The sequence below is a fragment of the Notamacropus eugenii genome, chromosome 1 (genome assembly GCF_028372415.1).
Source record: "Notamacropus eugenii isolate mMacEug1 chromosome 1, mMacEug1.pri_v2, whole genome shotgun sequence".
Taxonomy (NCBI): Eukaryota; Metazoa; Chordata; class Mammalia; order Diprotodontia; family Macropodidae; genus Notamacropus; species Notamacropus eugenii.
Window position 1 is genome coordinate 761,491,090 of NC_092872.1, and position 24,906 is coordinate 761,515,995.

Genomic DNA, 24,906 nt, shown 5'->3' on the forward strand with positions numbered 1-24,906 from the left:
AAAAGGTCTTTTTCCCATCTGCCCCACCCCCTTTCCCATAAAGTAAGCATTTATAATTCTTCCTTTTAAAACATATCCAGTTAAATACTAGACTTTAAATATCATGACAGTAGCCTCCAACAACTAAACCAATAATTTCATGTTATCCAAATGAAAGGGAATCAAATCTCCAATGATAGGATTGTGCCATTAGCCTAACAGCACTTCCTATTCAATGGATTCTCAGAATTTACAAGGAAATGTAGAAACATGATACATGAATTTAAAACATGGTGCAAGACTCCATACTAATCAAACAATATTAATTCAGTGAAATATATTTCCACATTACCTTCATACAGGAAACTGTCTATGTCATGCTATCACCAATGGTTTTAAATTTGTAGTCCTCAAAGTCTGGAAAGGCATTAGCACAAAACACAGCTCATCAAAGACTCATATACAAAGTCCGAATGAAATCACGTAAGACAAAACTTTGCTGTTTTAAAGTCAGCGTTCGGTTAACTCACAAAATGCTAAACACGTAAGCTACTGCTAAACCCACCAGCCTTACTATACTTGCAGGGTTTGTAAGGATCTTAAAATTCTTCACTACACGGATGCAGGCATCTGAAAAAGATTTCTGTCCTATCTAAATCACAGTAAAAACATCATCGTTACCTATCACATCCCCAGTGGTGACTTTGCCCAGCCCTCCCACATTTAAATCCAATTCATGTGCACGTTGTGGTATCACCTCCCTCTTTGAGAATGAAGTATAAACAGCAGCATCGTTATTTAACAAGTGAATCCAAAACAAAAGAATCCAGATTTCAAAAAAGAATTTACCATCTTAACAGTATTTTTATTCAACTGAATTATCACATTTATGTTAGCCCCTTTCTCTATTCATGTCACAGACTGGTAAACGGAGGTAACTTGTTTTAATATGACATAGCTGACAAATTTCCACATCCATGAATTATCCCAACACTTTGCCTTAGTGCCAAATAGTAGAATAAATCCTGTCTCATCATAAGCATCTTATTAAGGGAGACACACTTTCACTTAAGAGGAACAAATTAAATTACACTTGGATTTATTTTCCAAAAGGCATCACACAGAATCTCAATTTATAATTTCATGTAGCATTCTATGTTTCACAAGGGCCATGTATTCAAAGTATTATTTCATATTATGGGCTTCACTATTTCCAGTAAATTCACTACCAAAGACTTTAAAAATAGTCTGATAGTAGGCTTAATCTACCCCAGTCATCCCACATCAAAGCACATTTTAATTGAAAGCTCTCTGTAACTTTCCCCATATGCTTCCAAATCAAGCTGCGATTTACTATAGTGCCCACTAAAAGAAATACATGAAGTTTCGCACAACCTTCTTACTTAAACAAAGACAGAAGCTCCCTCAGACGTTTCTTTCAGCATCTCTCCCGTGGTCCAAACCCCACAGCTATCTTGTTGTCTTCCATATTCTTCCCTTAACCACCCTTTCACTTTCAAGTTCACTCCCTAAATTCTCCTCCTCATTTCAGTAGCATTTCAGACTTTTATTCTCCAATCTGACTTCACTGAGTTTCTCCTTTATAATTTTAGTATAAATGACTTGCTAAACCAATGACTTGCTAAAAACTTTTACTCACCTTAGTTCTGACTTTGCCAGTACTTTAGTTATAATAGTTAAAACTGTTGTATGATTACCAATTCTGTTTTCCCCTAAAAGGTGGAAGCACCCAAAATCCTTTAAGATGCCTTTAGCAATAATAAAATTCTTTATCAGCTTACAGATACTTGGACCATTCAAATACCAGTTTAATTCTGGTATATCATTCACATAATTAAATAATTTAATAATACCAAATAACGAAGCATTTATCCCAATAAACTTCACTTACGTTTCAGGTTTGTTTTCTTAAATGCGCTTCTCTTTTCATAGGCAGTTAACTTTTAAATTGCTAGATACAGTCTATTGTTTTAAATTACAAGCTTCTCTCTAATCAGAAAAAAGCCTTCCTTTCTTGGCTGTACAACAATAAATCTGTCATTGTGAGTAGTGGTTAATATTCTAAAGAATATTAACTCCCAAATTCATTAGGTTATTTCAGCATTTATAAAAACATTTAACCCCAAATCTGGAGATGCCTAGTAGAGAGCTTACATTTCTGTCATAAATTCAGTTTTTAATTAGTATACAATGTCATAAATTTCTATAGTGTGAGGGGAGAAAATTTCTCTTCCCTCTTCTCTCCCGCTTTGCACTCCCAAAGTGTCCAAAGAGGGCAGGAATGAAAAGAAAAAGGAAAGAGAGAGAGACTTGTTCAGAAGGCTTAAAATAGATCATAAGACACACAGAGATTTTTTTCATAAGTGTCACGCATACAATTTTCTGAAAGTAATCTTAGTAAAATGGCACAGATAGACCACGTATGGACACAGCTGTAGAACACAATGCTCACCAACAGACAGGCAGTTATGAGAGATGTGGGCTGCTCCAATATTCATTTCTAATTCTGGGTGATTTTCATGCCAGAACAGGCTCAGACTGCCAGACATAGCTGGGCCTCCTGGGAAGCAGTGGGGTCAGAACCTTCTCATCGCCAGCACTGCCTTCTGTTTACCGTCTTCTCTATCAGTGCCAGTCTTGGAAACGGAATCACTTCCATTGGAACTGTCTTAGGGAGATTCTGAGGATCACCTGGCAGGATAAGGTACCAGACTGAAGTCCTTGCTCGAGCTGAACTGCCAAGCATTCAAACTATGCTTCAGAGAACACAGCTCTGATGGGCTGGCCACATAGTTCAAATACCAAACATATGGTAGGCAGGCACTCAAAGGGTGGTCAGAAGTGATACAAGGACATTCTCTTAGCCTCTGAAGAACTTTGGAATTGATTGTCACATGGTAGACACTGGCACAGGACTGCCCAGCGTAGTGCACCCGCATCAGAGAAGGCACTGTGCTCTAGCAGTGAAGCAGAATTGAATGCGAGGTCCACAAATTTAGAAAATCCACCCCAAATATTCCTATGGACTATTTGTGCCAAACGATGGTAGAGCGTTCAGAGCTCAGATTGCTCCGATCTGCCACACTGGAGCTTGACCCCAACCCTGTGAGGTCATTTCGGTCCTCTTCAAGAAGGGAGGACATGGAACTGGCAAGACTGCAGTTGTAGCCTTCATCTGGTAATTTCTCTCTTTGGCTCCAAGCAGTCTCTGCCTGATGCCACTGACAGACTGACACATAGCCTTACTCTGATTGTTGGAAACCTCACTGTCTCAAACGCAGCAATTTACAATCAGTTTGTTTGTCCTTCTGGGTTGGTCTTTTTATTCCCAACTCAGGAATAAAATTCCATTTTCCTCACTAGAAACACACTCAGAAAAGAGATAGCTCCTAGCTCGGCGTTTTTATTCCTCCATCCTTAAAGAAAGCTGCTGGAATTCAATGTTTCCCTTTTCAGGGCTGGAAAAACAGGCAGTTCCCCAACATCTCAAGGCCAGGAAACAGTTTTCAGCCTGGTGTGTGCTCCTGTCCTCCTCTCTCATCTCTCTAGCCTTTTATGCGAGGTCTTTGCAATGGAGACGTGGTTCTGTGAAGGTGACCCAGGAGAGATGGGCTGGGCTTTTAGGATTATTTATCACCAATTAAAAGTCCGAATTCAAAATCTGCAGCCAACACAAATAGAAACACTCAGAACAGACATAAATCATACAACACCCCCTTTTTCTGGAGAAGATTTGAAACTGTTGTGGATAGGGAACCAAGAGACCACCAGAGTCCCTAACAGAAACTCTCCCTTTGTGGAAAATTTGTTCCACTTGCGCCTAATAGAATAGGGGGAGGTTCTGATAAGGATCTAGGCAGGACAACTCTTATTTCTCTATCCCACCATTGCCATCAACTGTCTCTACTGAATTTTAACAAAAGGGTAAATTGAGGTAAATCTCTGCATAAGATAACATATATTAGCAGGGGCAAGCTACTTGTCTATAAATGGGTCCATGGCTTGTCTCTGTTAATGCCAAAGGGCCTGAGTAAAAGGACAGCTCCCCTTTTATAGGTTTTGGAGGGCACATAAATGCCATCATGGTATGGGGGAGCAACATGACTGGTTACAGAGCTGAAATGCAAGGAACAATATTTTTGGTTGGAAGTTTGGTCATAGGGGCTGGCAACACCCCCCTTCTTGTCTCAGGAGACTAAGAAGTGCTCTTTGTTTGAGCCCAGGTGCAAGATAGCAATCCAGACCTTTGGACAGCAAACCAGACGCCCTTGAAGGATAGCTGGGTAGAGTAAGGCTATCAGGGCCAAACTCCCGTTCTTTCTCACACATCCTCCAAGGTCAGTTAAGTTCCTTGAAGGAAGAAGAGATGGGTTTTTAAATGCTATCCCATTCAAGGCCAGCTGAACTCTGAGCTGAGGTGAGAGACAGAACCATGACTTAAGCAAGTACAGGGCAAGGTCAGTTACCAGCAGAATCAATAAGAAAAGGCTATGGGTCAGTGTTCGCCTTCCCATGTCCAAGGAGCTGGCCAGGCCAATTACACGTTGTTCAGGTGCACAGACATTTCCATTTATTTGATGCTTCCATGTGGGTTTCTAAACCTAGTTTAAAGTCCATACAAAGGTTGCCTTTGTATTTCTAAAACCTGGCTTTCAATACTTGTGGGGTGAATGATTTGAAAACATAGTAGTAGCCAACTTTGGATGACATCAATGAAAGTTGTTTTGAACACCTGGTATTTGTCAATAGAAACCCAAGGACAAGAACTCACAGGATGAGAAGAGTGGTGGTGGGCCACTGAGATCCCCTGTGAGATGAAAGGGTCAGCACTGGGGGCCTAGAGAAATGGCAGCTCTAGTGTGGTCCACCCTAGGCAGCAGCCTGGCATCGGCTAGCCTTCTACAAGATGCTTCAGCCTGGGAGTGGCTCACTTGGGATGGAGGAACAGTGCCCACCTGCTGGTGGAATGTGCCCCAGACATCTGCAGGACATGCCCCACAGAAAAGCCATGACCACACTGCCCTGACCAGGAGCAGGGAACCTCAGGCCTGGCCAGGCTGCCCTGGCTGAGATTTTGGTAAAAGGTTTTGCACAAGTCAGTCTGCTCATGGTCCCACCTGCAGAATTCTCAGCTCTCTTCTGCAGAGGGGCCTTTCCACCATGGGCAGAGGGGACAGCAGCCAGCTCTGGCTCCCTAGATGGACTCTGAGGACCTTTGCCCTGTGTGAACTGGCCATGTACTGGAGCCTCCCCCTCCTCTGAAGGCCCAGTGCTTCTGATGCTTGGGCAGGCTGAGGAGGAAGCTTCTTTGATGCCCCTGGAGCCATGTCTGTTTTCAGACCAAGTCTTCAACAGGTTTCGTTTCTTCCAGGTTACTCTCCCACCATTCCGTGATCCCCTGTTACAAGCCCAGCAAGACAGAGATGAGGAGAACAGAGCGATCCTTCAATGTGAGACAGGTACTTGGAGTTGCCAGCTGCCCCAGCCACCACCCCACCCTGCAACAACCCAGAGGTGACTAAATTTAAGCTCTCATCCACTGCTTCTTTCCATATAGGAAAACTGTACACAATGAAGGAGTTTAAAGAAATAGAGAAAGCCGAGCGGCTGGCCAAGCTGCCCCAATCATCCCTTGCCCGGCATCATATAAGCCCAAACCAGTGGCTTAAAATCCCTGCTAGATACATGGAAAGTGAACTTTGTCGGAAGTCCAGGTAGGGACTAGCATCTCAGCCTGGTGCTCACCACAGAGGGCTCGGAGACTTGGGAAGAAGCGTGTCAATGACCCTTTTCCTGTTCAAGGTTAAAAGTGAGGGTGAATCGTAACCGAATCAGCTCTGACTTCAGAAAGGTCTTCTATCCTTCAGAAACCAATGGAGAAGCTGATAGTTCCCAGTAAGTCCCTTGGCAGCACCTCTGTAATTCCCTCACTTATTCCTCTGGTAGCTGGGTAACATTAGGTAACTACTCTTTTTTGGAGCCTGTTTCCTTTCCTGTACATGGGGTTCACAAATGTGAGTTGGTGGGGCTCCCCCCAACTGGGACTGCCAGAAAATCTGTCCAAGGTTGGTTTTTTGTTTAGTTTATACGTATTTTATTTTCTATCCCACTTTGAGTTCAGAGTTGCCTCCTTCCCAACTCTCCTTTGAGTAGGTGGAACTTGCACAGATCAGTTTTCTCTGATGCAGACAGCATCTTTCTTCCTAGGTCTTTTGTCATTGACATGAATGTTCTCATCACTTGGAATAGCTCTGTCATTTGCAGTTACACTTTGGACGATACTGGCAGCACTGTATACAGTGTTCTCTGGGTCCTGCACTATCCAAGGTTGGAGACACTTTGAGGGTCAGCCTCCATACAAAACAATGACTCAGGGGTCCAACCAACATTCACTTTTAGCAGCCAGCCAGAGGACAAAACAGTTAAAGGCAAAAGCCTTTTAATCAAGGGTACAAGCCAAGTGTCCACAGGGGTTTGCACACCCATGCAGCCTTAGGGGACCCCCTACCAGCAAGAAGAGTCACATGCTAAGAGTTCTAATTTCCAACACATCTGTAGAAGGATAGCAGATGTGGACAGGGCAGCTCTGCCAGGTTCTCTGCTGCTGTCGTAATGCTCTCTGCGGGGCATCTCGGCTCTCCTCCATTCTCCATCCTGTTCCCTTCTGGGGAGCAGTGGTTAGGAAGCCCCTCTCACCGAATGGGAGCTAGAGATCTCTAAGGACAGAACTGACTGTGAACCAGCACTCCAAGCACAATGCCTCTTCTGCAGCCCTCTGTCTCAGGTCCCACACAAGGAGCCAACTTGGTGTTAGGGAGGTGCCTGTAACTGCTCATTTCAGGAACTGATCAGAAACATCCTGTAGCAGTTCAGAGGCTGGGTTGCTGGGGCAAGTGTTGCTCCCAAGATTCTCTTTGAGCTGAGAACAAAAGTTTGGTGAAGAAGGTAAGAGTATTCCCTATGACACTCTGAATCACATTTCTCCTCTTACTTGCCATGCATGCCTCCAACAACCAAACCTTGCTGGTCCTCTGTGCTCCTGAGTTCTGCTGTCTTTTCTCATTCATCACCCCCAAGGTCCAACCTTCTACCTCTGGGATTTGATTTTCCTTGAATCTCTTCCTTGAGGGGACAAAGAGCTATTCACAGAGTGACCCTTGTGATTCAGCCAATGACCAGATGAAGGCGAAGGAGTGTTTCTATAAGGGTTTGTTTCTAGTTGATTGCAAGGGTGGTGCTGAAGTCCTCCATATGGATGCCCAAATTAACGTCACTGATTTATATGAAAACTTTAAGAGCAGAGAGTGATTTTAAAAAATAAAAGGTAGAATCTGGATAGGCTGGTATTGCCCAAGTCTCAGCTGCCAAGGTCTTCTGAGAACAGGGACAAGAGACATCTTTTCTTACCCTAAACAGGACACAACTTTGCCCAGGGAACAGAGCTAGATTCCATTCAGGAAGAGGAGTTCTTGGGGCAGAACCTTCTTAGAGTCAGAGGGCTACAATTCTGTGTCAGCCTTGACGCATCTAAGCTGAGTGACTGTGAGCAAGCCCCGTTCTTGATTTCCCGTAACTGAAATACTGATGATTCTCACTTGGTGGTGCTGTTGGGCAGGGTTGGTGGAATAGATGTCTGCTCCCTCCTGCATGGCACCCACATTTGAAATGTAGGGGCAATCATTCATTCCAAGCAATGCCTTTAATCTCCACTGTGTGGTCTCCCTCCCTAATCACCACGTTCATACACTGAGCATGAAGAAGAAAAAAGTAACAAGCCCAAACTCCAACAAAGCAATAGGAGGACAGAGTGGACCCATCCCTCTTACTAGACCGTCATGGCTGCCTGCCACATCCTCATGGCTATGTCTTTTCTAATACAGGAAGCTGACTCAGAATTTCCATCTTGGGCAAGGTCCTAGGACCTCTGTCTTACTGTATTTGTGTTCTGCCATAAGCCATTCACTGCCTCTTTATCTTACACTCCTACGATTTGCAATTAAGGACACAATACCTATAAAGCACACATGACCAGTCATAATTTCAGCAGTTAGGTATAGTGAGCACTGGATTCGAATCCCTTCTAATACTCACTAGATACATGATCCTGAGCAAGTAATTTAACTCTTGGCTTCAGTTTCTTCCTCTGTAAAATGAAGCTAATCATAGTACTGCTCTCTCATGGTGGTGGCGAGAATTAAATGAGGTACCATTTGTAAAGTGCTTTGCAAACCTTAAACCAGGCCACTATTTGTTGCTGCTACCTTAGGCTGGCTGGCAGGCTCCCTTGAGTCCATGTGTGGTAGGCACTCCCGTTGAATGCCAGTGGTCCATGGGGCAAGGAGGAAAAGGGAGGGATCATGGCAGAGACTCGTCTACCTCTGCAGGTAGCAGCCAGGCTTCTCTCTGACAACTAGGACTAACTAAGCCTGGAAGGGAGCAAGAATCAATATCCCCTGAACAAGCTCCAGGATAGGTTAGAAGGACAGGCCCTGGCCTTTGAATCCTGAACATCCCAGGGCTGTACTTGCATTAGGGGTCAGACATAAACTGAGGGGGAAACCATGCAAGATCCAAGACCCCTGAAAGCCTTTGAGAGACTCTAAATGGATGAACGACATAAAACTTTGGTCTGCAGACCCTGGAGCGGAAACCCACTGTCCCCCCATCATTTGGGCATCTGCAGACTCTGGCACAAAGTCTGTGATTAGTCAATGCTTGTTGAGAATGAAATATGGATGCTGGATGATAGGATTTGGGGATTTGTTCTGAGATACCCACAGAACCACTGATTCAGAGCTGGGAGGGGCCCCCTGAGTGAAGGGCCTCATCCTGGGCAACTCCCTCTCTCCTCCATACTTTACAGTCAAACTGAGTCAGATTTGGGAAGGAGGGAAGAAGCACTTATATAGCCCCAACCATTTACACAGCTGGGCCATCACAGGACTAGTGATTCAACCCTACCCCAACACACTTCTCAAAGACAGATGTGGCCCAAGATCATAAGGCCAGAAAATGGCCTGGACAGCCAGCATGGAGCCTGCACCATGGCCTGGCAGGGTGGGAGGGTTGTGCTCCACATCCTATGCTTGAGATGTGGCCGCCAAGGAGGGGTTAACCTTGGGCAAGGCTGACAAGAACATACCACACAGCTAGCTTCGGTCCTTCCTTCCATGAGGGATGTCATGGGTGCCATGGCTAGGACTCTGCCACGGACTCAAAGGAGATCAGAGCTGGGGGGAGTCTTTGCAGTTATGCTCCTTGTGCCTCAAACATGCTGAAACTGAGTCTTGGGAGGATGTGGGGCACCTTCATCCACAAGGCCACATCTACTCTCTGGGACTCAGTTTCCCCATCTGGAAAATGAAGGAGTTGGACTCAAGTTGCAGAGCAGGGACTAAGGCCCAGGTCCTTTGAGTTTGGGTGTAGAGACAAGACAAAGCTACCCCATTTGTCCCTATGTGAGGTGTTCACGTGCATTGAGGAACAGGTTGGCTTTGTTTGCCCTTTCTTTTCAGAGAGGGCCAATGACATCACAGGGTGATGTCTAGACTCGTGCGCGAATTGGATTTAAGTGAGGCAGAGCTGCACAAAGCTGTCGCCTCGTGCACAATGGAGTGTCTCAGTATCTCTCTCACACACACACACCCCCTCACACATTCACTGTCTCATACACACACACACACACATACACACCCTCACCCTCAATGCACTCTCACATACACACAATGCATACATACACAAACCCCTTCACACATGCACTCTCACATACACAATGTACACACATGCACTCATTCACACAGAGGGTTTTGGGGGCAGGGACTGCAGAGGTCTCTATCATGACTAATCTCCCTCTGCACACTTGCTCTCTAACCTGCTACTGGTCCAACTGAGACACTGCTTCCTCCCTATTTTTCTTTGTGGACTCACCAGCTGGATTCTTTGGACAGGGAGGACACTTATGTGGAGTCTTGCAGAACATGGACATCTTTCCCGAAGCTGAGCCATGGGGAGATGAGAGATGAGAAGCGAGGCCTGGTGAGAGAAGGCTCCTGAAGGGAAGAAGGGATGCACTCCCTTAGTGGGGGTCAGGCATTGTTGTCAACATCAGAATCCAAGAGAATGAACATCAAGGACAGGTCAGAGGGAGTGAGCTGGAGGTGAGAAGGGACCTGTGCCCAGCTGCCAGCACCCCTAGGGCCTTGGCTAGGATGCTGACTGGGCACCTCAGGTCTCCAAGAGAACTGAGGAGTGGAAAGCCCTCAGGAAGGGTCCAGGCACTCAGGTGAGAGAAGCCTTCCCAAGTACCACTGCCCCTCTAAATTCAGATGGTCTTTTTCCTTCTGCCCAGGTCCAGAGTGGTAAACAGCCAGTGCCCAGAAAGAGGGAAGGAATCATAGCAAATTACAATCAAAGTGTCTGTCTCTGGACCCTTTCTTCTTTGTCCAAGGAGAGTCATCTGAGATAGACCATGAGACCTTCTGAAGATGGGGCTGTCAGGCAGATGCTGGGCACTTCCCAGTGCCAACTTACTGACTATTCCTAAAAACTTGTAATAAATGATATTTTACTGTAATTTGTTGGGGGTAATCAGAGTACATAGCTGCAGCTATGGGTGACCCAGGTGGACATGCCCCCAAATCTTAGGTTTTACAAGATACCTAAGGCAGGAGCAGATGAGCTCCAGGACAGCCGGGCTCACTGGTTCTCCTCCAGTCTCCAAGGGGCATTGGGCTAGAAACATCTTTACCTGCCCCACTCTGGTATCTTTGGTCTTGGGTGTGAATCTGGGAAAACTGGTTCCCTGATTGCTCCCAAACACTATTGACACAGAAGGTCAACTCAGAGGAGGAAGAAACCAGCCTTGAAGTGCCTTTCCCAAAGCCCATCGGTATGAATGAGACTGCCGTTGTGGTTGGAGATGAATGCCCTGCCCTAGGGAGGGGGTGAGGCAGAGCTGTCAGGAGACAGAGAGCTTCAGCTCTCCATCAGTGCCTTGGGGGACTCTTCAGGATGGTACCTCTTTGGAAATTCAGCTTTTCTTCTGATGTTCCTGGCTTCCAGATTTGAGATGGAAAATGGAAGGGGACAGTCCTACGTTGGGTCTCTAAAGGAAAAGGCTGGGAAAACATGAGGTGCCACCTGTCTCCACCATGTCTTCATGCAACACTAGAGATTGCAGGGAGTGAATTGGGGGCGGAGCCAAGATGGCAGAGTAGAAAGACACATATATGCTAGCTCCAAACCCACAGCCCATAAAATATCTGTAAAAAACAACTCCCAACAAATTCTGGAGCAGCAGAAGCCACAGAACAATGGAGCGGACGTGATTTCTGTTCCAGAGAGCCTTAAAACCTCTCCCAAAAGGTCCTTTGCGCTGCGGACCCCTGGAGCCGAGCCCAGCCCTGCCTTGGCCAAGCGGCACTGAGAGGAGTGGATCTGAGGAGGCTTCAAGGACAGAATCTCCAGCTGCCGCGCAGGCCCCTCGACCCACAGGTGACAAGGGTCGGTGAGAGGGTCTCTTTGGCGGGTCGAGAGGGGAGTGGGGTGCCCCCATAACTCAGGCCCCCTCGGGAGGCAGCAGTGGAGGCAGCAGCAGACCTGGGCTCCCCAAGCAGGCAGGAGCCCAGATCCATTGTTGAAGGTCTCTGCATAAACCCCCTGAGGGAACTGAGCCCGTGAGGCAGCCCTGCCCCTACCTGAGCACCTGAACTTGATCTCACACTGAATAGCAGCCCTGCCCCTGCCCAAAGCCCTGAGGCTGGGAAGCAGCATTTGAATCTCAGACCCCAAGCCCTGGCTGGGCAGATCTGGAGGCAAAATGGGTGTGAAGAGAATATTCAGAAGTCAAGTCACTGGCTGGGAAAATGTCCAGAAAAGGGAAAAAAAATAAGACTATAGAAGGTTACTTTCTTGATGAACAGGTATTTCCTCCCTTCCTTTCTGATGAGGAAGAACAATGCTTAGATTCAGGGAAAGACACAGAAGTCAAGGCTTCTGTATCAGCCCACTCAGTGGGCTCAGGCCATGGAAGAGCACAAAAAGGATTTTGAAAATCAAGTTAGAGAGATTGCAGGGAGTGCCCCCCACCCTTGGGTGAGGCACCAGACTCTCTCTCTGGGCTGAGCTGTGCTACCTCCCCCCCCCCCCCCCCCAACCAGGGAAGCTGCTTCCTGCTGTGTTGTCTTCTCTAGTCTCTGAGGAAATCTATTTTGTTACCAATTTGGATAAATGGGATTCTCAGCTCTTCACTGAGTGTTCATTATGGAACTATTAAGTGGGAAAGGGGCCAAGCCTTAGATATAAAGCTTGGCGTCATCAAGCTTCCCCCCAAAATAACAGAGTGATCAGAAATTAGATGGAATCTGATCATATCCCCTAGAAGACAATATTTAAGAGAACAGATAGGTGTATCTTTAGCCTGGTAGCCTCTCTCCCTGAGAAGAGCAGAGTGCTGGCCTCAGGCCCCAGCCTCCTGCTTCTCCTTCTTGCAAGAATGAAAGTCTCCTTTGGAGAAGGGCCAGGGGAGAAGGAACTAGAGATGTCTGTCTTTGAGCCACATGCAAGGACAGCCCTTGCTATATGTGGATGACAATGGGGGTGGTGTTGGTGGAGTGGTCTCTCTCTTACTCATTGCTGGCAAGATTATTGCCAGAGTCGTCCTTAATAGGCTGATCCTTCCCCTGGAAGATGATCATCTACCTGAGAACCAGTGTGGCTTCAGAAAGGGCCAAGGAATGGTCAATATCATGTTTGCTGCTCAACAACTGCAGGAGAAATGCCAGGAGCAGAAGAGAGGCCTGTATACAACATATATCTTCTACAAATACACTTGCCCGGGTTCAGGACAATGGACAATGCTCTCATGCTTTCCCAGTCACAAATGGAGTGAAGCAGGGCTAGGTACTTGCTTCCATACTTTTAAGCATGACGTTTTCAGTAATGTTATCAGATTCCTTCAAAGAAGATGAAAATGGCATCAAGGTTAGTTATCGCACTGATGGCAAATTATTTAACTTGAAAAGACTACAAGCCAAGACTAAAGCAGAGGGAGGGTTGGTGTGTGACTTTTTGTTTGCAGATAACTGTGCACTCAGTCAGTTCACAGATGGTTGTGCACTCAGTGTCTGAGGCTGAGATGCAACAGAGTATGGAGATCAATTCTCTGCTGTATTTGCTAATTTTGGCCTAACCATCAACAGCAAGAAAACACAAGCTGTCTACCAGCCAGCAACACACCATCCATACATGGAATCATTTGTTACAGCAAACAGAAATCTGGAATGCTATGGATAAGTTCACTTACCTTGGTAGTAAACTTTCCAGAGATGTTCACAGAGATGATGAGCTTGATGTATGCATTGCCCAAGCTAGCTCTGTGTTTGGGAGGCTCTGAAGGAAGTTGTAAGAGAGAAGAGGTATTAACCTGACTACCAGATTGAAGGTCTAAGAGCCATTATGCTGACCTCATTGTTGTATACCTGTGAAACAGACAGTCTACCAGCGCCAGGCTAGGAAATTGAATCACTTCCATCTGAATTGTTTTAGAAAGATCCTGAAGATCGCTTGGCAAAATAAAGCACTAGACACTGAAGTCCTTTCTTGAGCTGACATGCCAAGCATTCAAACACTACTGCACAGAGTGTAGCCCTGATGGACTGGTCATGTAGTTCAAATGCCCAACTTACATTTGCCTAAAAGACTATTTCACAGAAAACTCCCACAAGGAGGGAATTCACAGAAGAAGCAATAAAAAGACTCTCAGAGGCTCTCTGAAGAACTCTGGAATCAATTGCATGACACGGGAGACAGTGGCACAGGACCACCCAGTACGGGTGCCGCACTCTAACGGAATTGGAGTAGCTCAAAAAAAGTGTGAGATGTACAAATTCAAAGACATTGCCACTCCAAATGTTCATGTGGACTCTGTGCCCAACCTGTGGTAGCACTTTTGGAGCTCATGTTGGTTTGATCAGCTATATAGTTGGACACACTGTGTCTTGATTTCAACATAGGGATCATCTTGAATGATCACCTTCTAGAATGAAGGATAACAACCAATGAACCCTATACCTCATCTGAGGGATGAACTACACCAACTCAGAAACTCCTGACCTCTCAAACTCCTAAGGTTGCTTCCAATACTGAAAGCTCCTAGCTCAGGATGGCCATTTGGGTGCTTATGCTCAAGGCAAGATATAGAAAGCAGAAGTGCATCCAAAGACCTGGGATCAGTCTTGCTTAGCCAGAGCCCTGCCATAGCTACCACAGACCAGGAGTGGCTATTTCCTGCATATATCCCGAATGTGCAGTAATGGAGAGGGAGAGAGTTACATGCCATATACTTCAGAGAAAGGAAGGAAGAAAAGGAAGGAGGGAGGAAGGAAGGGAAAGATTTGAGACTTCCTTAAGGAGAAGGAAGGAAAGGGTGACAAAATGTGGTCAAGGAGGCTCTCAGTAGGGAAATCATTGGGAAGGGGCAGAGGAAGAAGGAAAAGTGCTAGAGAGGATGGTGATGACCTACAGGAGGGTATTAGGCTATTTGTTTAAAGAGACAAAGAGAGAGAAAGGAAAGAAGGGAGGAAGGAAGGAAGGGGGGAAGGAAGGAGGGAAAGAAGGCAGGAAGTTAGAGAGGGAGGGAGGAAGAGACAGAGACACGGAGCAGAAGCTATTTAAATTGATGTATTTTGGGCACCTCTGAGGGAGCATTGGCAGCCTGCAACACAATACTGCATGATGAACAAAGTTAGGAAATTGAGTTTACATTCCCCAAATCGATCATCCAACAAACATCAGTACCTGTTAAGCTCCTACTCTGTGTCAAGCTCTGTGCTGGATGCTAGAGAGACAATGACAAAACCAGCCTAGTTCTTGCCCTCAGAAGGTGTGTGCTCACTGACTCCCACCCTCAGCAGGCCATCTCTCTCTGCCTGGCCTGGGGCGTGCTCACTCCTCCCTCAGATGTCTTGCTTCCCACTCAGGTGCTCTCATTTTGGACTTCCTTGACTTCACCAGGCTCCCTCGCTCCCCAAATCAGACACTTCTTAATTTCCTTTTGTGCTGTCTCCCCCAATAGACTCCTTGAACCAAGGAATGTCTTTCTTTTCACATTTGTGTCCTCAGCACTTAGCAGTGTCTGGCCCATAGTAGATGCTTAATAAAAAATTGAGTTATATGCAGCTACTTCCCCAGAAAGTGAGCCACATGGCTGGTACTCTAACTCTTGGGGTTCTGGAAAATACTCTTGGGTGACCATTCCTTCCAGCACTACTACTGCTTATATGCCCCCACTGGTGTATCTCATATTAGCATATCAGCCATTAATACTCAATCTTAACTAAATACTGAAGAAGCAAAGTGAACATCATACTTACAAAGTAAATACATAATTACATCAAATTCCAACTATAAACCTTCATTTCATTCTCCCACCAATGCATCAGGTCTTCATAGGTGGGGATAATGGACAAACCCTTAAAGTGTCAGGGTCCCCAGGCAAATATGTGACTAAAACAACAAAAAAATCTCTGGAACTATAGATTTCAGTATCTTCTTTCTGTCCTAGGAATTGTCCATAATAATACTTTGATGAACATAGATCATCAGACAGCTATTTCTTATGGGGTGCTTGGGTACATGTGCTTGGGCCCCAATTCTAAAATCATATTTCTCCCTACCCTTAAAACACTCCCAGGTAGTTTCTCCCCAGCCCACATACACAGCCTGTTCTAGCAACAGCTGTTATCTCCCTTCCTGCTATAGTAACCAGCTATACCTATAGAACTCATAAATTTGAACCAGCTGTGTACTGGCTGAATGGGCTGTGCACTGGGTCATAACATTTACTACTCACTGACCAATCATTTCTATCCTAGACTTAGACGTACATATTCTCCCTTACATTTATCTTGTCTAACAAGACATTGATGAGAGCAACCTGGTATTTCTGAGCCAGTCCTGACAGCTAGTTGACTTAGTGACATTTCAGGCCTAAAACCACACCTCCAGGTATCGCCCCCTTGGACTATTTCTCAATGAATTTTGAGTAAAATACCTGTGCAGTAGATACCAAAAGTGAATGTTCCTTTAAGAACTGACCACTCCTTAACCACTCCCTAATCTCACCCCAAAACACCTAGTTAGCATATTTGGCACATGTTTCACTATAGAATATCCTGTATAAACTTTACCTGTTGCAGGTTCCCTAAAAACTCTTGCCAGCTGAAAAGTTTAATAAATCTTTACCTTGACCTCAACAATGCTTGAGTCCATGAATTCTTCTCCAGATGGCCCGCCCCTGGTACCCTGGTCTTTTTTTGGGGGGTCTCATGCCCTCCAGCCCTCATTATTTCCATTATTAGACTGAATTGATCCATACTTGTGCTTAACTCTTGAATGGACACAGTTCCTCCGCTTGACTAGCTTCTCTGCTGGGCCGCTTCTTTGATTCTCCTCTTCCAAGCCATTCCTCTGTTCAGGTGGGTTTGATCCTTGACAGCATCTAGAGTATCCATCACTTTCTGCTCTAAGCTTAGTTGATGCCTTCATCTATATATATATTTCCTTACACTGCTTATGTAAAGAAAATGGAAGGACTTTTATCCTGAACTGCAAACGCCTTTCTAGTCCTGCTCTTCTGTAGGACTCTTCTCTATTTCTCATCAATGTGGCAATGCAGAGGAGGATCTTGTCTTCTCTCAGCAGAGTTATAATCGAGATTGGATTCCCCCTGCATTCTATCTTCTCCTTCTTCTCAGCATGAAGCAGCAGCAGGAAGGGCTTGGGCCTCTCCTTGCTCAGCCAACCTACCTGGTAGCAAGTGATATTCAGAAAGTTCTATCTTTCTTTGGCACAATTTTGAAATCTGTTCTTTCTTTACTTCCCTGACCCTCCTTTCTCTTTTCCTCTCTTTCTCTCCCTGCTCTTTTCTTCTGACTTGTTATGATTCATCAGCTAACTCCTTCTTATAAACAAGTCCACCTTAGCTCATGGTTAGTAACAGATCTCCTATCTACAATCAGGTGACATTTACCCCACAATCATAGGAAAGGTCTGATATCCATGTTTCCCCAGGCATGGATCTAAAAGCACTCCAGTTTCCCAATTCCTCAGGTAGATTGTAATCTCCATTTGTTCCAGGGTTTATGAAGATAAGTAACTATTGTCTCCAAATTCCAGGTCAAATTTCACTCAGCAACTGCTTCTTTTAGACTCTTCAAGGAGACTGGGCCACCAGACAAGTTACCTGGCAAAACCAGGCAGTGTGTGGCACCAGCAGCTAGAATGGTCAGGGATGCTTCCATGGAGAGATTTCAGACAAGCCATGGTGGATGAAGGGATGACTGACTGGAGATCTTGAAGGAGATACAGCTGGGCCATGGCCAAAGTGGGCTGGCCCAACTCTCTGGACATGGAGGCATCCTTAGGGAAGGAGACCTTCAGCAGGCTCTTTGCCCTGGTTCAGTTGTATCCAGGGGTGAAAATCTCCTTTATCTGTAGCATGGGCACCCAAGAGGGTGGGGGAGCGATGCCCACCTCTTCTGCTCCCATTTCTCCTTTGGAGCCCAGAGTCCCAGAGGAGCAGGGAAGCCCCAGGGAGGACTGTGACCTTCATCGCCTTCCCTCAAGGAGGCTGAGGGGTTGGGGGCTGGCCAGGTCCTCCTCCTCTGCCTCCAGAGACCCTAGAGCCCCCAACCCTCTGTGGGTGCCACAGAACCTGGGGCAGTGGCCCTGGGAGGGAGGGGAGGACGTAGCCCATGTGGGGGTAGAATGTAGCCATGTGGCCCTCAGATATGTGTGTGGAGGTGTTGAGGTTGGGGTGCTTGGGATCCCAAAATACCAACATGCCAGGTCCTGCTGAATGAATTTGACCCAAGCCTTCTTCCAGCCAAAGTAAAATTAAGTTTATTAAAGGTTTGTCATATTGGATTGACTCTGTTGACCTGAAAGTTTGGTTAAAAAATGCAAACAGGCTGAATACATATTGTTTATTCTCTTAAAGCTAGTGGGTATGTGGCCATGGAGCTAGAAAGAAATCTTTGACTGATTGTTACAGGAATGATCAGGCCTAAATCTGCTTTAGGACAATCCCAGGATGTCTGTGTCCCTCAGATTTATGGTCTCCATATGTGTTTAACTATATCATGAGAAAGGAATTTCTTAATTGAATAGGTTGTAAATACAATAAGATAACAGAGTTGACAGTTTCAGTTGAAATTATGATTCAGGATATCTGTGTTTTCTTTAACACGCCATAACATGGTATATAACCACAAAATATTAAGATGTGGAAAATGTTCCATTATTCAACATAGTGTCTCAGGTTAAGGTTCTCATAAAGAATGCTAAGTCAGTCTCATCTGGCCTTGTTGACACAGGAAGAGGAATTCTCTGAGTTTACTAAGAAAACAAAGAGGCTGTTAGGTCCAGGCTATTCTTCTGATTAATTCAGGCTCTGGTCCTCATTAAAGTACAAATGTGATATTAAATGTTATCATTTCCTCCTTCTGGTCAAAGGCAAGCTGAAGGCTTCACCTGTAGACCAAGAAGAGTATGGAAAAACCTCTAAACAATCCGTCCTGGTTATGCAAGGGGCCCAGGCAGAGAGGGAGCTGTTCTTCATGCAGGTCTGGTCTGGACTCTTGGGAAAGCTGTCCACATCTGATGCAGTCTTTTCAGGCCCTTTCAAAATTGGAGGGCAAGGTCTCCTATGGGCTCAGATGTCCACTCAGGAGCAGGGACAATGGATGTGACAGATGGATCCAAGAGTCTATACAAAAAGACTTGACAGGGGCTCCCAGAAAACATGTGATTTGAAAATAGCTAACATAGCTAAAGGCAAATAGGAATGGCTCAGTTTCCCAGTCATGCAGGGCTAGGTTCAAACACACAATAAAGTTTTTCTCAAACATTCACAAAATTGCATAATTACATTAAGTCAGGTACAGTTTAAACGTAGATGGCTCACAATAGGCTGGTTTTGAGAACGGAGATTTACATGTCACCAAGACAAACAAGAAAACTTAAACATGAACCATACAAATCAATGTAATTACCAATGTTAACTAACAGTAAGTTTCTTGTATCCCAAGAATCCATTCTTAATGTCCATTTAAACATCACTTTTTGAATCCCAGATGTCTCATATAATCATCTGATGCCTAGATATCCTTTCTTTGACAATAGGTTTTATTCTTGGGATAGTTCAAAAAGGGAGTTCTGCTTGTCTGATTCAGATCTGGAAGTTCCTAGATAATTCTGACAATACGAATTACAAAGATGTCTTAAAACTGGTTCTCCATTTTTGCAGCTTTAGAGAATTTCAGTTTACATTATGTGCTTTTTCTGCCTTTCCCTAAATCCTATGCCTGGTATAAGAATCTTTTAAAATGTGAGGGTTCAACCCTAAAATGAGTTCATCTGCCTTCTGAAATTATTGGACAGATACTTTAACAAAGAAGAAACAATTTCACTTACTTTGACCAGTATCTTATAAAATTTTTGTGCAAAAATCCAAATATGAGATTTTATTACCAAAACATGAAGCCAATCATATACATCTGTACATAATTTTTAGAGGAATCAATCTGGTCCTATTGCTTTTCCTCAAAATTTGCTATCCTATTTAATTAGACATCCATCACTTTACATGTTTGTCTTATTACTTTGTCTAATCATTTCCTCCTTTGAAGGATGTTATCTCTATATTATATTTACTTGACCATGAATATACGTTAAAATTGTAAGCTATTCATTCCTGCATCCCAGTATAGTAACTCAGAGATGTTTCAATTTCCATGTATTATTTAATAGGTTTAGCCTTGTACTTACAGAACTTCTTGATTATAGAAATGTGCTATAAAAGAAAAAGAGGGACAAGGCTATATATCTTAACAGAAGGAAAGGACTTACTTAGCTCTGTTTGATTCCAGGAATGAGCCATTATCTGACAGCCAATCACGTGGTTATTAGTTGCTGAAAGCAGGGCTAGGAGTAATCAAGTGGGGAATTTTCCTTTATCAGAAAGGAAATAGTGAAATTGGGAAATAGAGATAGGGAGATCTTACCCAGGTTGGATCCAAGGTCGTCTTTAAAACCGTCCCAGGCATCCACCTTTAGCACTTCTGAGCCGGCAGCACATGCCAATAGGTTTTATGATAGCTTAGACAACTACTCCTGTAATCACAGCTAAAACAATAGTAAATTGCAGTCCCAGTCTTAAATAGCAAATAAATACGGCTGGTGTCCTTCAGATAGGGCCATCTCAAATTTGACTGAGTTGTTATCAAATGAAGTTACATAATTTTTCCCATCTTCTTAAAATACTTCCTCACACTCTCTAAATATACTGAAGACATCTAGAACTGATCCAGAGCAACTACCTGAGGGGCAGCAGGGGTTTGAATAACCCCCATTTGTTCCCCAACCTTATCTGCCTTCCGTATTGTCAATCAAACCTTTATTTATCTTTCCAAATCTTTCAATCTCATTATTCAGATTATCCAGCTTTCCTATACATTTTAACCATAAGACAAGAGAGCTCACAAGTTATTACTTTTTACTAACATAACTGTACTGGAATCCAGTTCCAGCTTTAACAAAGCAAAAAGGGTAATGGTTAACATTACAGACAGATGGATTTATGTTTTTGTTTCACAAGTTTGTCATTCTCCCCTAATTATACTCACTCTGGAAGAACGAGATACTTCAAGATCTAAGTCTTTTACATATGATAAATTCCAAACACAAATTCTAACTCTTGCATTAGGCCATGACTACAAATTCAGATCAAAATAGCAAGATGTCTACTGCTCTACAGCTTAATTTAACAGTAAATTATTCTGAAAATTTAGTAGGTCTTTTAAAAATCACACAAGATTTTTCAAAACATTTCTTCTAAAAATATTTCCCCTTTAAAAACAGTTTAAAATTTATTCTGATGTTTATTAAACTTTTATGAAGAAAATTAGTTGCAAACCTTTATTAAAGCAAAAATAAACCTTTAAAATTAGAATTCATTTAACTATGTTGGTGTAAAATAACACAAATTCACAAAGTATTATAACAAAACTAAATTCTTAGTTATTAAAGAATTCACAAAGATATCACAAAGTTTCTTAGTCAAAAAGGTGTTTGTGATGGAAAAGAGATTTAGTGTTGGGGGTGTAAGCTCAGTTTTCATGTGGACAGTCTCGGGCAGGTAAAAGTGAGGACTTCTAAACCTCAGAGTTCTCACGAGGCCCCCCAGGGAACAGCTGGGGATTGAGGCGTGAAACACGGGCTATCTTGTGCATTTCCACCTCTTCTCAGTGGGAAACTTGCTGGGGAGAGCATCCCACCCTTGAGATTGGTCTGTGGTCTGAGTACACCTGTTGTTAATTAGCTAGGGGCTGAGATTCACGTGCAAACTATGTGGCGGGAGAGCTTAAGTAGGGACAGGAAAGCCTGAAGGCCCTCTTCTGGATGCGGGGTCCCCTCCCAGGGCTCTTCTGGCTGCGGGGTCCCCTTTGGGGGTCCCTCCCCACTCTTCTTGCTGCGGGGCCCTTGGAGGGAAGAGGGTCCCTCCCCTCTTCCACTCCCATCCTCTTGCTGTATGATCCTTGCCCCTTGGGAGGAGGAGGATTCCTCTCCTCTGGGGAAGAATTCACCCTGCATATGGATATGTAACTAAGACCCTGAATAAAGCCTAACCCTTGTTTGACTCTGGAAAATCTGTTCTCTCAGTACGTTTATCTGGTTGGCCACTGAAGACCAGTGAAAAGGTAAGCAGGCTCAGCTAGCTCATCGGCCTCTAGGCCGAACAATTTAGTTTCTCCACGTCAAGGATGACATATCCAAATAATTTAGCCTTATCACAACATTTTTTCCTTAAATATATCACTAGAAATTAAGTACATTCTGGCATTTCACATAGATAGTCCACAAACCTACAAACTAACATACAGGAATACATCCTTAGATGATACAGGTTTGAAAATCACACCCCAGTTTTTTGAAAAGGATTCTCATTTGCTCAATAGGAATTTTACAACACAGAAACTTTTGCACAGAGTTGTATAAGAACTTCAGGTCGATGCATTTCTAAAGCACCTTGCATAATATGTGAAAACTATAAATTTACACCACCATATTTTCTATAATAGCCAAGATTTCCGATGAAAAATATTCGCTATCATAGTAAATATCAAGTTCTCTAATTATATCACACCTTTTAACAAACCCAATTCGAATGCAACGAGATCTAAATTAAAATTGCCTTGATAATATTTCTACGTCAGGGGCCTCACAAATTCCGACATCTAGGAGAAATTCAGAAATCCAACACAGTTTTAGAACTAATACCAGACTATCCTCCGATGATGTCATTGGCATTTACAGAAATCATCGATCTCGTTACTCTTGGTGATAAAACCGCTTCAGTTAAAATGACCCGTAGAGAGACAATGACGCGCCCGGCAGGCTAAGCCCGCACAGTCACCCTGTCCCTTTGATCCCGAACAAGGACACTATTGTTTTTCCTTTTACAAATCACGAGACGGGTCCAACACAGAGGAGATACTTTCTTTTCCGCAATAGGAACAGAGGAGCGTGCGGTTCACCAGGAGCACAGAGGCTGCTGTCCCAGTGCTGACGGCTCTTGTAGGCGGGGCCGGCCCACCACCGCTCCCTGCCCCGCAGCTGCAGAGTTCCCTAAGCCTGGGGCCATGTGCAGCGGCCGGGCAGGGTGGGCAGACTGCACGGGGCCTAGGGGACGTTTCCGAGCTTTAGAAGGGAGGCTACGAGGTGCCCGAGGGCACAGGACTGTTAGAGTCGTTGCCAGTCTGCCAGCTGCTGCCCCTGTGCTTCGTTTGGCCAGTTCGGGAGGGGTGATTTAAGCTTTCCCTCCACTTCTCCTGCATTCTCTTCTCTAACACGAACCCTTCTGGCTGTTACAGGTCCCCACTCACTCTGGGACGGGGCGATCAGGATGGGAGGGGACGATCAGGATGGGGAGGGGGCGATCAGGGTGGGAGGGGGAGATCAGGGTGGGAGGGGGAAATCAGGGTGGTAGGGGGCCATTAGGATGGGGAGGGGGCCATCAGGGTGGGAGGGGGCGATCAGGATGGGGAGGGGGCGATCAGGGTGGGAGGGGGCCATCAGGGTGGGAGGGGGCGATCAGGATGGGGAGGGGGCCATCAGGGTGGGAGGGGGCGATCAGGATGGGGAGGGGGCGATCAGGGTGGGAGGGGGCCATCAGGATGGGAGGGGGCGATCAGGATGGGGAGGGGGCCATCAGGGTGGGAGGGGGGCGATCAGGATGGGGAGGGGGCGATCAGGGTGGGAGGGGGCCATCAGGATGGGGAGGGGGCCATCAGGGTGGGAGGGGGCAATCAGGATGGGAGGGGGCCATCAGGGTGGGAGGGGGCGATCAGGATGGGGAGGGGGCCATCAGGGTGGGAGGGGGCGATCAGGATGGGGAGGGGGCGATCAGGGTGGGAGGGGGCCATCAGGATGGGAGGGGGCGATCAGGATGGGGAGGGGGCCATCAGGGTGGGAGGGGGCGATCAGGATGGGGAGGGGGCGATCAGGGTGGGAGGGGGCCATCAGGATGGGGAGGGGGCCATCAGGGTGGGAGGGGGCAATCAGGGTGGGAGGGGGCCATCAGGATGGGGAGGGGGCCATCAGGGTGGGAGGGGGCAATCAGTGTGGGGAGCTGCCCGCGGTCTCAGGAGTTCGGTCCAATGATCAGGTTCCAAGCACCCCCCACAAGATCCGCTAAGACATCTTTAGCCACATGGAACTGTCATGGTCCTTCCGGGCCGGACCAGAACAAGGAAGAGTCTTAGAGTTCTGCTTGTTTCCCGCGTTTGAATGTTACAAAGTAACGGACTCAGTCAGAGCACACCAGGGAGGGACAGAAACACGCTGACAGACAGACAGACAATCAATGACAGGGCAGATACAAACGGGGAGAGCTTTGTTAGGAATCCCCATCCGAGGAAAGGGGGGTGGCGGGGATCCCGGACCTGACAGCTAAGGGGGGGTCCTGCTTCTCTGGTCGTTGGAGGGGGGCCTTGGCGCCCCAAAGTTTCTGATGACCTTAAAGGGACAGGTCCCCAGGCCTCTAGTCTGTAGGTGGATTGTGACCAGGTGGGAAAGGGAGGAGGAGGCCATGGAGGCTGGGCAAAGGCAAGGAGGGAGGAGATGACAGCGAGGGAAGCCTTCAAGGGAAGGGGGCCGGGAGTGAAGGGGAAGGCCACGCGGGGCCCTCTGGGAGCCCCAAGGAAAGCTGCTCCCACCGCCCCAGATGAGCCTTCCCACCGCTGGCCTTCCACTTTAATCTGGTTTGAAGAGCAAGTCCTCAAGAGCCCCGCTCAGGCTGTCTTCGGTTAACGAACACTCGTGTTCGCAATCCCCGAGGAACCCAAAGCGATTCCTCGAGAACCGGCCCCGCCCCAAAACGGGCTTAAAGGGCACGGGCGGACTTCAACCAGACGGGTGGGAGTAGGAGGACCTACCTGACCCGACCCGGCAAGGCCGGACCACCGAGGGCCCCGCCCCCAGGGCGGCGGCCTGGGTGACATCACTTCCGCTCCACCCCCTGCTCGGTGGGCGGGGCTCCACCGGCGGAAGAGGCGGGACCGAGCGGAGGGGGCGGTGCGGTGCAGGTGAGCGCCGCGGAGTGGTGGGTGGGTCGTGAGTGAGGGCGGGCCTCCGGGAGGCGGGGCTCCTGGCCCCGGGCAGCTCAGGCCCCCAGGGGTGGGCGGGGCGGGGCGGAGCGGGGGCGGGGCCCGCCTCCCTCCGTTGGGGGGGGATGGCGCCCCCAGCGGCCGTTAGCGGCCCCTCCCTTGGCCCTCGTGACGTCATAGGCCAGCCTTCCAGCCCTGGGCCTCGTGCCAGACCCACGTGGAAGCGCCAGGCACGAGGCGG

At 46.3% G+C, this 24,906-nt stretch overlaps 2 protein-coding genes and 1 long non-coding RNA gene across 12 annotated transcripts in view; 2 read left to right on the forward strand and 1 right to left on the reverse strand.

The window, feature by feature from the left end:
* Positions 1-10,626, forward strand: part of FAM228B (family with sequence similarity 228 member B) — a 29,601-nt gene extending 18,975 nt beyond the window's left edge. Inside the window, exons 10-14 of one of the 5 annotated variants that reach the window (XM_072651591.1) lie at positions 5,372-5,459; positions 5,558-5,714; positions 5,803-5,895; positions 9,948-10,035; positions 10,349-10,626. In XM_072651591.1, the coding sequence (XP_072507692.1) occupies positions 5,372-5,459; positions 5,558-5,714; positions 5,803-5,895; positions 9,948-10,035; positions 10,349-10,465 (543 nt within the window). In that variant the 3' untranslated portion in view covers positions 10,466-10,626. Of the gene's footprint in view, positions 1-5,371; positions 5,460-5,557; positions 5,715-5,802; positions 5,896-9,930; positions 10,036-10,348 lie in introns of those variants that run through there. The other 4 variants (XM_072651515.1, XM_072651272.1, XM_072651449.1 and 1 more) reach the window with 4 other exon arrangements.
* LOC140533221 (uncharacterized) lies at positions 325-24,578 on the reverse strand. 2 transcript variants are annotated; one of them, XR_011976851.1, is made up of 5 exons: positions 24,495-24,578; positions 13,304-13,389; positions 9,928-10,049; positions 9,143-9,353; positions 325-3,661 (listed from the first exon to the last, which is right to left on the reverse strand). It is a non-coding gene; the product is annotated as an uncharacterized lncRNA (long non-coding RNA). The 2 variants fall into 2 exon arrangements; XR_011976855.1 differs by lacking the exon at positions 9,143-9,353.
* Positions 24,562-24,906, forward strand: part of LOC140532789 (protein FAM228B-like) — a 33,417-nt gene continuing 33,072 nt past the window's right edge. For 3 of the 5 annotated variants that reach the window (XM_072651716.1, XM_072652139.1, XM_072652228.1), the window contains exon 1: positions 24,562-24,644. The gene's annotated coding sequence lies outside the window, so the exon portion shown is untranslated. The remainder of the gene's footprint in view (positions 24,645-24,906) is intronic. The other 2 variants (XM_072651801.1, XM_072652306.1) reach the window with 2 other exon arrangements.